This window comes from Coenobita brevimanus, chromosome 75 (genome assembly GCF_032717465.1).
Source record: "Coenobita brevimanus isolate Jiangsu-jjx chromosome 75, ASM3271746v2, whole genome shotgun sequence".
Classification (NCBI taxonomy): Eukaryota; Metazoa; Arthropoda; class Malacostraca; order Decapoda; family Coenobitidae; genus Coenobita; species Coenobita brevimanus.
Window position 1 is genome coordinate 18,834,730 of NC_137028.1, and position 13,610 is coordinate 18,848,339.

The 13,610-nt window shown below is 39.1% G+C and overlaps 1 protein-coding gene across 2 annotated transcripts in view; it reads right to left on the bottom strand.

Moving 5' to 3' along the window:
- Positions 1–1,524: 1,524 nt before the first annotated feature.
- frc (UDP-sugar transporter UST74c fringe connection) overlaps positions 1,525–13,610 on the bottom strand; it is an 84,548-nt gene continuing 72,462 nt past the window's right edge. For both annotated transcript variants that reach the window (XM_080278875.1, XM_080278874.1), the window contains 3 exons: positions 4,660–4,855; positions 3,412–3,641; positions 1,525–3,055 (listed from right to left, as the gene is read on the bottom strand). In XM_080278875.1, the coding sequence (XP_080135001.1) occupies positions 2,959–3,055; positions 3,412–3,641; positions 4,660–4,855 (523 nt within the window). In that variant the 3' untranslated portion in view covers positions 1,525–2,958. The remainder of the gene's footprint in view (positions 3,056–3,411; positions 3,642–4,659; positions 4,856–13,610) is intronic.

Below are 13,610 nucleotides of genomic sequence, written 5' to 3' on the forward strand. Positions count from 1 at the left end.
CAGTTGCCAGGCCAGCTAGCCTAGAGGCCTGCTTTAGGGGTTATTCAGAGTTACCAATATTACTTCTTGAAACAGCTAAGTCTAGCACTGATATGATTGGCAGGAAATCTAGACAATACATTATAAATTTGGTAGTTCCAGGTGAATGTAAATATCATTTAGGGTTCTCCCTTCCCTCCTTACAGGTATATTTATTACGAAAATAGATTAGAGGCCTACTTAGGAGATATATAATCAGAGCTACCAATGTTAAATCTTGAAACAGCTTTGTGTAGCACTGATATGATTGGCAGGAAATCTAGACAATACATTATAAATTAGGTAGTTCCAGGTGAATGTAAATATCACTTAGGCTTCTCCCTTCTCTCCTTACATGTATATTTATTACGAAAATAATTATACGGCATATTTCAAGGGGAAAAAAACAGCGAAAATTAGCGAACGAGTGCACGTGAGGTGTTGTCAGGTGATAATTAGCCAATTCCAGGTGTATGGCACTCTCACTTACCTGATTTCTTTCTTGTATATATTATTTGGTATAAGAATACGACATAGGGCTTATTTCAATGGATGAAATCAGTGAAAAATTCCAGGGAAGATTTACTTAGCGTAGCATGGCCGGGCAGGCGAGAGGATAGGGTAATGGAGGGGGGGGTAGGGAGGGGAGTCAAGAACGGGGAGAAATGGCTAAATTGTCAACAATGGATGGGAGTACAGATGAGATTAGGAGTGCTGACTAGTGTTGGACATTGTCAGTACTGATAGATGATACAAGCCCCCACTTGAAAGCCCGGGTGAATTCAAAATAACACAGAATCACAAAAGCGACGCCCCGCGGTATGATCCCTTGCTCCCAAGCGTCACGAAAGTGACGCCCCGCGGTTAAGGGGTTAACAAGTAAACAAAAAAATGAACAAAAGAATGAGTGCTAAATGTACGTTTAACTTTCATCAGAAAGACCTTACCAATTCATATTCCTTTTTTTTATGCAATTTTCAGACTATTTTATTTTGTGTTTGGAAAAAGTACTGTACACAATATGCACTCCAAACATATTTGTAATAATATAAGTAGTGATGAGTTCACCAATACAAGTGATGTGCTGAGCTGGTAGGTAATATTCCATATCACTTCGGCCATCCAGGAAGTGTTATCTGACTTGTAGGCCTACTGTGTCATTACACTTGTATATGTTCACTAATTTATATATATATTTTGGATTCAGGTATAGTACTGTATTGATTGAAGTATTGTACAGTATACAGTACTCTCTCCAAACACAGTTGTAATACCATAAGTGGTGATAACAGTGTTCACCAATATATTTAAGGTACTGAGTGGGTAGGTTTTTGATTACTTGGCAAATCCAATTTCTCGGCATCATCCTGGTCCCATAGATGCCGAATAATAGGACTTTTACTGTATGTATATATATATATATATATATATATACTGCCTCAACTTTTACTTGAATGAATACATGGAGATTAAGGAAGTGAATGAATTTGTCCCCTGCATAATTAGCATTTAAGTACTGTCATTTATACCTCCTTTAAAAGTCTGGAGACAATGTACATTGTACTTCTGGAAGATGGCATGCAAGCTCCACACACTGATTAGACATTTCACACTAACAATGAACAATACACACAACCTGACCAAAGAGGAATAGATCAGTATAATAACTGACTTAAAACTTATCACAAGTATGGCTGCCTAACCATGAAAAAAACAAAACAGAACATAACACAGAGAATATACAACATACTGATGCCAGCAGGAAAAACTCAGACTTGCCAAACTGTACAGTGTTACCAAAGGAAAGCTAGCACTGTACAGAATGCAATGCAAATAAGTACACTAAATTAACATAAAGTGTGGACAACTGACTCAGATTTTATTGCACGTGCATGGATTAGAATATGGGATAACCTTGCTATACAGGTTACTTGTTATGCAATCGTTCACTTATCTATCTTAACATTTTAGCACCCTTTTTTGGACACACAATCTCCATTTTTGATTACATGATTGCTATGACCCCCTGCAATGCACCGTTTTTCTACATAAGATTGCTGATTTCACTTACGCAACTGCTACAGTCCCTACATTCAATATGCAACTGATTGTTATCCAATCAGTTTTTCAGGAAAGTAACCAGACTGTATAGTAAGGTCGCTCTGTGTACATTACCCCACTGATGAACACGGGTGAATTGCAACAAACGTTACCTGGTGCTGTGCAACTAAGAATCCCTATACTGTTAATTATTAATACTACATTATATAGCAGCACTCCTTTTTGCAATAAATATTTTTATTTGCTTAGCTTAACAGAGAAACATTACCTTGTACTCATCTTGGATGCATTTCCCTCTCTCCTACCTTACACTATACTTACCAAAACTCTCAAAAATGATGAGTAAGCTGTGACCATTAGCACAGATCTACTCTACTACTTTCTAAGTATCAAGAAAGAGTTTGGAAATCTCATTAAATACCTGTGGGAGAAGGCAAATCTAGGCTTCTTAACACCTCACAGACTCCAACAAACTGAAAACTCACTGTGTTGTGTAAGATGGTCAAGCCTGCATGGGAATAACTTGGCACTGGTAAATAAAGGAAGAAAGAGAAAGAAAGATACATGAGAAGTCAGAATTTAGATAAATGATGGCTGTGGCAGTGCTCTGACCAGGTACCTGTATGAACTTCCGTAGTATTGTATTAATATCAACCTTTTTCCAAATATGATATTATGTATCAATCTTATACCCTTCTTACAGTTCCAAAATGCATTGTCATTCACTTGCTATCACTTTTATATCTCTGTATGTCACTAATATGAGAATGGAATTGTTTTTTCCTATTTTACAGTGTCCAGCACCTATATTGTGGTGCAGTATTTCAGATGGCTGATCCAGTCCTTTCCAAAGAGGTCTCAGTTATCATTCTGTGGCTGTTATATGTTGGTGACAACAGCTGGCTTTGTGGGCTCAGGCTTCGGTACCTCTCTTTGCCGGAATGTAACCCACGAGTATATGATGCTGCCCACAATGCTGTGAAAATATTAATTCTTGTATAATTAGCCTGAAAATTCAAGTTTAGAATATCATACCAAACTATGTATGTAAACAATAACATAACTTGCGACATATAATTCATAGTTCACTTGTCATAATCATGCTTCTTCACCATGTAAGGATGGCTGGGACACTATACTCTTCAGCAAATATGGCATCCCAATCCTACTAGATTCAAGTACTGTAAATGGAGAGTGTGCAAGTCTAATCAATCAGTTCTTTTCAGTCTACAAATCAAACAACTGATATGATTTGGGAAATCAGATTCTAAGAACTAAAATCACTGAGAAAACTGATAACCTGTGAAAAACAGAAAATAGAAAAAGCATTACCTGATATTAAGGCCTAAGAAATTGTATGGTGAAAAGACGTAATCACCACCAATGATCATCCCAAGATAGGTGACGAAGATGTTCTTGAGGCAACCAATGATGGTAGTAGTAAGTGCAGAGTTGAACTGAGTACACAGCATCACTGAGTACATCAGCACAAAACCCATCACACACGACAATAAAAACTGACACACGAATATCACGTCATTCCATCCGCTGTAGCCCCACGCCTGAGAAGAAATTAACATTAACTTATTTTCAATACATTTCATATATTCACTTTTGAAGGCCTTGGCCAGGCATGCATGTGTAAGCCTTTTTTTTATATGTTGATGACACCTACCAGCAAAAATGGGCCCCATGTAGCTCTGGCTAGCAGTACCAGTACTCCACCAGCAAATTTTCTTTTTCTCTTTGAGGAGTGGGGGGGATGGAGTGCGGGGTGGCATGTGCCTGTACTGTCACCAATCCTCACCTAGGTCCCTGGGTTTGAATTCCATGTTTTTATTCTCCATGGCCAGTTGCCATCTAGGTCCAACCTACACAGACGTGTAGTAGTTTCAGCCCAAGCTTTGACTGTGTATATGCGGTCGAGTTCCCTGCTTCAGAGTGTTTTGCAAGGCCAGCAACTGGACTTGTGGCCTCACACCACTCCAATAGTAATACCTCCCTACCATCCACCTACTACCACACTATTATCATCATCCTAACTCAACGTGTTGATGGCTCTTGATCTTAACTGTAAACAGGAATTAAAAGAAAACAGAATCTATGGATACAAACTCCCCTCTTTCTGGAGCTGGAGGAGATACAAGGCTGCTACACAGTGACAACTGTTAAGTGGCTTGGCTGTCACTTTCCTATACCAAGTGGCCTGCAGCACACCAGCCTAATCTCAGATTCTTATATCCCGTAGGGAATAATATAGGACTGGATATGTTTAACACGTGACAAACTGGTACTGTACAGGTATTTTGTGATCTGAGCAATCAGTTATATTTCACTGTAAGTTGGACATTAATTGTTATCCTAAATTTCTATAATGCTGTACACATACTAAGTGAGTGATAACATTTGTCTGACCTGGGTTTATATTAAAAGTTATGGTTAAAACAGAACACAGATCAAGAAAGGGCTTCAGACACATCAATGGATTATAAAGTCCTTACAACCTTCATATGAGCATACTAAAATGAATTTTGAATTATTAAACAAATAATAATTTAAGATAAACCTGCAAAATAGTACCTTATCTAAGTCACCGTTGAACCAGCAGAAGATGGTGGCAAAGGGGAACATGAAGAGCGAGTTGTAATAGAGGAGGCCATACTTGCCAAGCTCTTTACTTTCTAGTTTCTTTTTTACATAGACTCCATTGGCTGCAGTGAATAAGTTGTTGGACAGCACGAAGAAGTAACCAACAGCATCAAAAGACAGGTCATTGCTGGGGAATAAACAGATTAAAAGAATCACTTCTCTCTTATGTTCAGCATTTGAAAGCAAGAACTCTGTAGCATCTTCAGTTGCAGCAGCAGCTTTTTGCTCTAATTACAACATCCCATCCAAATATGAGCCCACTACAGATACAAATACCAACAACAACAAGCTCTCAATTACTGTACGATAATTCCTGCCTGTTACAAAGCATGCTGAGAAAGACCATACTGATGCTGTTAGAGACTCCTTGCCCATAAACATTCCACCGCCCCACCCTCCACATTTAACCACCATCACCACCAAGCACTTGTTTTACAGACAGCCTAGTACCTCCTGTACAAGAAATGTAGTAAACTGAAACTAGGACCTTCTTTCTTACTTGAATAGTTTTTCTTTGGGACCACAGATCTGAGGCTCTGGATGTCTCCATTAAGTATGGACAACAAAATTGTTCTCATAATGATAACACAGTCACAAAACTGTTAACTTTTACCACCCATGCATAACAATTAAACAAACAAACAAAAAAAAGTGCTTGCAGGACTATCTGATGAACTATTCTATATGCTGAGAGAAGTCATGGTTATCATGGAAGACTGATATCAAGAAACAAACAATTGTCAATGAAAGTTATAAGGAATACAATCAATAGAATACCTGCTACTGTACTGTAATGTTTTACCAGGTTCCACAGATCAGAACTGAGTTGGTTGCTATATTGCAGTTGACTCGTACATCTGTTCTAAGCTACTTATATAATATATCTATATGTATAATATATTTATAATATACATGTATACCCTGGTTTAACGATGCAATTGGTTAGGTAAAAATAACCATCATTAGGTTGAGTATCGTATATAGGGATAGTTTCAACATGTAAAGTAATGGGATGCGTTTTTCAGCCTTGGGTTTCCCCCCACCCAAGTCCAAAACTCACCCACATGAGCCAAAAAACAAGTTTAAAGCCAATCTAAATGGCCTAACGGCTGTAAAAGAAGCTAACCTAAGCCTAACACCTGTAAATAACTCACTAAGACCAACAAATAAAATCTGAAAATCATCAAATATAAGTCTGGAAAAAGCAAGCTTAGTAAACTGTACCCCAAAATGACAATGTTCACCCCACCTATGGGTAAAACACATTAATCTAAGTCTAAAAACAGTTTATAAATCAACCTAAACACACAATTTTAGTCTAAAATATCATCAAAATCGGTAAAAAAAAAAAAAAAAAAAAAAAACATTGTTAAACCAGGGTTTGGCCATTATTAGGCAGGGTATGGTGGTATTTCTACCCCCATCATTAAGCCAGGGTATCGAATCCAGGGGTATCGTATATCGGGGTATTACTGTATTTATATGGTCGGTGGGGGTGCCTATCATTCATTCACTTACTATAGTGGTACTATATTTCAGGGTAGCTCCTCACTGACTGGCAAGCCAGTAATATCCTGTAAACCTAGAAATCATTTAATACACTGGGTGATAACCTTATAACCAACCAACACGTATTCCCTATGTGTCAATAAGTGGGTTGGCGGAGGGTTAGTGCCCCTTCCCGGAAAACAACTAACTAAAAATACAAACAAAAAGCCTCAGACCAGGTCTGACAAACAGGTCATGACCATGAACCGAACAAAAGACATGGTACAGATTGCAATATGGAATGTACGGGGTGTGAATGATGAGATGAAGGGGAGTGAGTGAATGTGCAGGTGCTTGAGGGTGCAAAAATGGACATATGTGGATTAACTTAGACTAAATGCCGAGGTGAGAGTGTGAGAGAGTGGGAGTATGGATGGGATATATGTGCAGGAGCAAGTGAGAATGACAGAGCAAAAGAGGGAGTATGTATTTTTGTGTGCAAGAGACAGCAGGAGAATATATGAGTATAGTTCAGTTGGTTCAGCGATTGTGTGGGTAAGATTGAAAGCAGGATTACAAACGTGGTTGATTATGCGTGTGTGTGTGGGGGGTATGCACCAACAAAAGATCATGCAAGCAGAGTGAAAGAAGAGTTCTGGACAAATGTGGAAGCATGCACAGAAAAGTCTGAAAGGAATGAGAATGTTTTTAATTGGAGACATGAATGAAAAAGTAGGGAATGTTGGATGAAGCAGTTGGTGAGTGGGGTGTGCCTGCAGCAGTGGATAAGAATGGCAGTGCTCTAGTGGACATTTGTGCAGGGAGAGGGTTAGTGATAGTCAATACCCCCTTTAGGCACAAAATGATCCACAAGTATACGTGGCGAGTGATGAGAAGGGTGGGTGGTGAACTGAATGAATGGAAGACAATGACAGATATATATATATATATATATATATATATATATATATATATATGTATACTATAATATATATATATTGTTACGGAACAGAGAAAGATAATGTACACTTTAAGTGAGAATACTAAAAATCACTACTGTCCCGTAAAGTTCCAGGTTCAAAACAAAGAGTTAGGTAAAATTGCAAGTTAAAGTTTAATGCTCAAACTAACAACAAAACATTCAGGACTCATAAGGATAATGTAATGGCAAAAAAACAGGTTAAATATATGGATAACTGCAATAGCCTCTATTAACACGAAATTAGCAAGAGTAAATTTATCTAAGTCAGCCCTGATAAAATGAAAATACACCGGGCACTGCTCAGTTAATGCAAGATAAATTATTACAGATACAAACTATTATTAACAATTGACTGAAGTAAAGAACCTTTACATAAATTACAAAAATTTCACTAGGCCTACAAATTAAACTTATGCTACACAGTACAAGAACAAAATGCAACAACACTCATACTCAAATTACACAGCTGCTAGATGGTTGGAGACTTCCTGAGAAACTCACAATAATAATAACTGTACAGGGGAGGACAGAGATGCGAGCAAAATGAGGAGTAGATCTAAGTGGCAATGATGCAGAGACTGAGCTCATTATATAGGGGCCAGCAGAGCTTGATACAACTTGTAAGAAGGACGCACAAATGAAGCTATGGGGACAAAGAGTTGACAATCCCGCTCTAAGCAACAGAAAGGACGACTTACTCTACTATAACGGTAGAAGGGGGGGAACTGAGGCAGAACACGCTCGTGATCAAACATGCAGCATACTGTGCGTTAAAATTACACAAAGGATGATGAAATCATAGGCTATGTAACAATACATATATATATATATATATATATATATATATATATATATATATATATATATATATATATATATATATATATATACTATAATATATATATATATATATATATATATATAATATATATATATATATATATATATATATATATATATATATATATATATATCTATATCTATATATGTGTATACAATAATCCCTCCACTATCCGATGTAATAGAGCCAGAGGCATGTCCAGAAAGTGGTCCCGACTGGAAACTGGGCCCCTGCCTGCTGGACTGGTACTTAAGGACCCTAACCCAGCCTAACTTTGAAAGCCACCTAAATCACTCCCTACCGGACATGCATAGCACCTATTTAAACCTGTTTAACCCTATAATGCCTGAATAATGATATGACTAGAAAAAAAAATTCTTCCTTTTTTTTTTTTTCTCAGTGCTGAAATTTAGCCATAATTTCATTCAGTTTTGAGAAAGGTTTATGACACAAAATTTTATTCAAATGTAACAAAATCGTCACAGTCGTCTTTTATGATATAAAAAAAATGTATATGCATAAGATTCTAATGTTTGCCATGTACTGTGCTAGGCATAATAAACTGCAGAAAAACACCAACATAAGTAACAGAATGTTTTTTTCCACAAAAAATACAACACAAAATCAAGTTACCAACTGGTTATCTGAGTATGTATCAAACATGCCATTCAAGAACTTGCTTCATAAAACACAAAATAGTTTTCTTTATTGCAAAACTATTTTTTGTATGGGTGAGCAAACATTTGGCATAAAGGAAATGTATACTGAAGTTTCTCTCTCTCCCTCTCTCTCTCCTGCCTGGCTCTAACTGGCTCCATTGGATATGGTGCTACCCATCTGATGCTGCTTGCTTACCTTGCTTAGATTTGCTTGTTCTCTCTCCCTCCACCTGTCTGTCTGTCTGTCTGTCTCTCTCTATCTCTCTCTCCCCCTCCTGCCTGGCTCTAACTCGCTATTGAATGTGGTGCTGCCTAACTGATGCTGCTTGCTTGCCTTGCTTAGATTTGCTCTCTCTCTCTCTTTCTCAGGAGGTTTTATTGTTTTTTCCTCTCTTCTGCAGTCATTTACTCGTATTTACCTTCTTTGGCTGAGGAATGGCTGGGAGAAGGAGGGAGGTGAGAAACCAGGAAGAAATCAGTAGGATAGAAGTTGTGGAAGCAATGAAGAAAGTTAAACTGGGGAAGGCCCCAGGAATTGATGGAGTGTGTGGTGAAATGCTGAAGTAAGGGGGAGAGATAGTAGAATGGATGTGGAAAATGTGCAGATTGGCCTGGGAGGAAGGTAGAGTCCCGGAGGATTGGAAGTCAGGTATAATTGTTCCCTTGTACAAAGGAAAAGGGGAAAAAGAAGTATGTCGTAATCATACGGGGCATCTGTCTTCTTAGTATAACAGGAAAAGTGTATGGTAGGATACTTATTGACAGAGTTAGAGAAAGAACAGAGGAATTAGTTGGAGAAGAACAGGGAGGCTTTAGGAAGGGAAGAGGTTGTGTAGATCAGATATTCATTCTTAGATCTTTAGTGGAAAAGTTTCTAGAGATGGAAAAGAAGTTGTATGCGGCTTTCATGATTTGGAGAAACCAAGGATTGTGGAAAGTATTAAGAATATATGGAGTAGATGTGAAGTTGTTGAATGCTGTGAAGAGTATGTATGATGGTGCTAAGACTGCAATGCATGTGGATGGTAAACTGAGTGAATTTTTTTCTTTGAAGGTTGGGTTGAAACAGGGATGTGTCATGTCTCCATGGTTGATCAATCTGTACATGGATGGGGTAATAAAAGAGGTACAAGGTACGGTAGTGGATGTTGGTGTGGCCCTGGTAAGAGAGGGTAGTGTTTGGAAACTCCCTGTACTGTTGTTTGCAGATGATACTGTGTTGTTGAGTGAAGATGAAGGGGAGCTGCAAGGCTTGGTGGATGAGTTTGGGAGAGTGTGTAAGAAACGGAATCTAAAGGTGAATGTAGGGAAAAGTAAAGTGATGGTCTTTGAGAGAGGTGAAGTCAGTGAATGTACAGCGAGGTTAGATGGTGAAGAATTGGAAAATGCAAGTATGTTTAAGTACTTGGGTAGTGTGATGAGTAAGGATGGAGGTTTGGAGGGTGAAGAGCTTGAAAGGGTACAGCAGGGAAGAAAGGCTGCTGGTTCCTTGAATGCAGTGATAAGAAGCAGGGAAGTGAGCATGGAAGTGAAGAAGTTACTACATGACAGTACTGTGATAACAACTCTAATGTATGGAGGTGAAGCTTGGACGATGCTGGAAGGACACAAGTCAAGAGTGAGAGCAGTGGAAATGAGTTATTTAAGAGGAGCCTGTGGAGTCGCATGGAGAGACAGCCTGACAAATGAGGATATAAAGGAGCATTATGGTGTGGATGTGGATGTGATAGGAAGCGTTAGGAGGAATACACTGAGGTGGTTTGGCCATGTGGAGAGGATGGAGGGTGAAAGACTGACGAAGAGAGTGTATGTGAGTGAGGTGGAGGCCGAGGATGAGATGGAGGGATGGGGTGGAGAGGTAAATGACAGAGGGGGGTGTGAGTTGGGAGCGGGGTAGTGAAATGGTGGGGGACAGGGCGACGTGGAGGCGATTTGTTTGTGGCCACCCCAAATGGGATTGAGGCATCTGGCAATAGATAGATAGATAGTCTTTCAAATTTCTCTCTCTCTCTCTCTCCTGCCTGGCTCTAACTGGCTCTATTGGATATGGTGCTACCCATCTGATGCTGCTTGCTTACCTTGCTTAGATTTGCTTGTTCTCTCTCCCTCTGTCTGTCTGTCTGTCTCTCTCTTTTTGTCTCTCTCACTCCTGCCTGGCTCTAACTGGCTCTATTGGATGTGGCGCTGCCCAACTGATGCTGCTTGCTTCCCTTGCTTAGATTTGCTTGTTCTCTCTCTCTCTCAGGAGGTTTTATTGTTTTTTCCTCTCTTCTGCAGTCATTTACTCATATTTACCTTCTCGTCTTTCATTTTTCTCTCTCTCTCTTTCTGTCTCTCTCACTCCTGCCTGGCTCTAACTGGCTCTATTGGATGTGGTGCTGCCTAACTGATGCTGCTTGCTTGCCTTGCTTAGATTTGCTGGTTCTCTCTCTCTCCCTCCATCAATCTATATATCTATCTTCATTTATCTACCTCTATCTATCTATCTACCACAAGAAAAAAAACTCCCAAAATACTCAACAGGATGACTGACTTGTGGCAGGTTCAATGTTACCTCGCTGTTCAGGTGTGTCCAAAGCACTATTTGTACCATCCACTTGAAAGACGAAGTGTACAAAATCGTTACATATGAATAATCACCGTGAAATGTGTGTATTTCATGTGCATTATGCCTCCTTTTCACACCTATACAATCAGCAGTGACTTATCTACAAGTTCTAATTTTACAAAGCATAGAACTCACCTGTGAAAATACATAAACAGGTGAAAAAACAGAGTAAAGTTGCTCCACCCCACACCAGCTGACTCTCTGTAAACACTGAGGCAATTATGCCAGATACCACCAACGAGTGGTGTTGCCAACCCCTCCCCTGTGCTCAGTAGAACATGACGTAATCGTCACACTCGCCAGCCACTTCATCTAGTTGGTAATTTCTGTCTAGCCACCATTTATTTCATGCGTTACGAAATCGTTACAGTCGGCGATATAGGGTTAAGACCCTATTCACACCAATAATGGACATAAAGCATGAAATAAATGAAAAGGAACCAAAGAATGTGGAATTAGAAGTGACTGTACCTCAGCCAGGGTACTTACAGCACGTTTGTGGCCTCCTTCTCTAAGGCTTTGGCAGGTGAAAATGCTCTTGAAGCATGTACAGTAATCCAGTGTTGTTCTGCACTTAAGAGTAATTCTTTGCACTGTGAGTTATAATTGTTTAACACTGCACATTGTTAATTGCACCACACCAGTTTCAACAGACAGTTTGCGCTCCACAGTTAATCCTTTGCACTCTGAATTCTAATATCTTAACATTGCACAACACTGTAAATTCCCGTGTGGACTACTGGCGAGGTATTGCAGTTTACTCACTGTTTATTCACAGAAAAACAGCACATGTGGCATCCACTGCAATAAGCATCTACTCACGATCGAAGTTAGGCAGTGACTGTTGGTGATGGGGAAACAGAGTTGCCAGATTGCAACAGCCACATTACCAAACTCCTCAATCTTCATTACCAAATTTAACTTTTCATTACCAAATTCGTAAAGCTAGCATTTATTCTTCACTAATTATATATACAAGTGGAAATACATGTAATCACTCTCCTTATAATTAACAGCATGTTGATTATTTTCACGCTTTGTAGGCTAGCAGATTAATCAGAGAGAGCAGACAATCCACCATCTCCATCCTGTGTATCCTCATACATGTGAAAAATCCATTTCGTAATGCATTATTGTGATTCATTACCAAACAAATTTTTCATTACCAAATTGGCCCACATTTGGTAATGAAAAATACCAAATGGCAACCCTGACAGGGGAGGGGGGAAGGGGGAGGAAGGAAGAGGTGAAGGGGCCGTGGTGTAAACAGCTGTTTGGCGCTGTGCGGCAATTTCAAATTGCGAGAGGGAAAAAAATTGGATTTTGGGGGGATATTTTTTCTTTTTTTGGGCCATTTTTGGGTTCTGAAGGTCCAGGTCCACAATGTCCGGTAAGTGGGGTGTCCGGATAGTATAGGGATTACTGTGTATATATATATATATATATATATATATATATATATATACACATACAGGTAAGCCCTTAATTCACACGAGGGTTACATTCCCAGACCCTTCGCGTATGTGGTAAATTCGCGTATACATTCTGCCCACATGTGCACATAATTACGCAAGTCTACTAAGTATATTACATCGGAATAATACTGTTTATGCATTACATACACCTTATAAACTGCAATAAAGTATGAAAAACAACAAAAATGTAAGAAATTTAACACTGAAACCTGACAAGCACAAGCGCAGGTGAAGACACTTCAGCAGTCTGGTGCACAAACCCTCACTGCCTCCCATATACTACATTCTGCCTTCTTTATTGTCCAAACAGTTGACTCATTCACCCCAAACATACAGTTCCAAGCCAGTTCACAGGCATAGGTGAAGACACTTTAGCACAGTCTGGTGCACTAGCCCTCACTGACTCCCGTATGCTACGTTCTGTCTTCTTTATTGTAAGAACAGTTGACTCACCCCAAACACACGGTTCAGAGACAATTCACCATGAAGTCAATTCACCATCAAAACATGGACAATTCCGTCATCCTATAATTATACTTATTATTGATTAATTAATACTTTAATAACTAATTTTCAGGTATATTTTATATCTAAGTAAAAAACTAGTGTACTGTACTTGCTAAGTAAACTGGTATGTAAGTTAATGATGGAGAATCGTCCTGACGGGGAATTGTCGCTGATATTCCTCCCTTAAGTAAGTGGGGTTGGTGGAGGATTAGTGCCCCTCCCTGTAAAACAATTAACTGTGAGCCATTGGCCACCCAATCTGGGATACATGGCGTCTGGCAATGGATGGATGGAAGTTTGTCCAACACTTTAACTTTCTCTG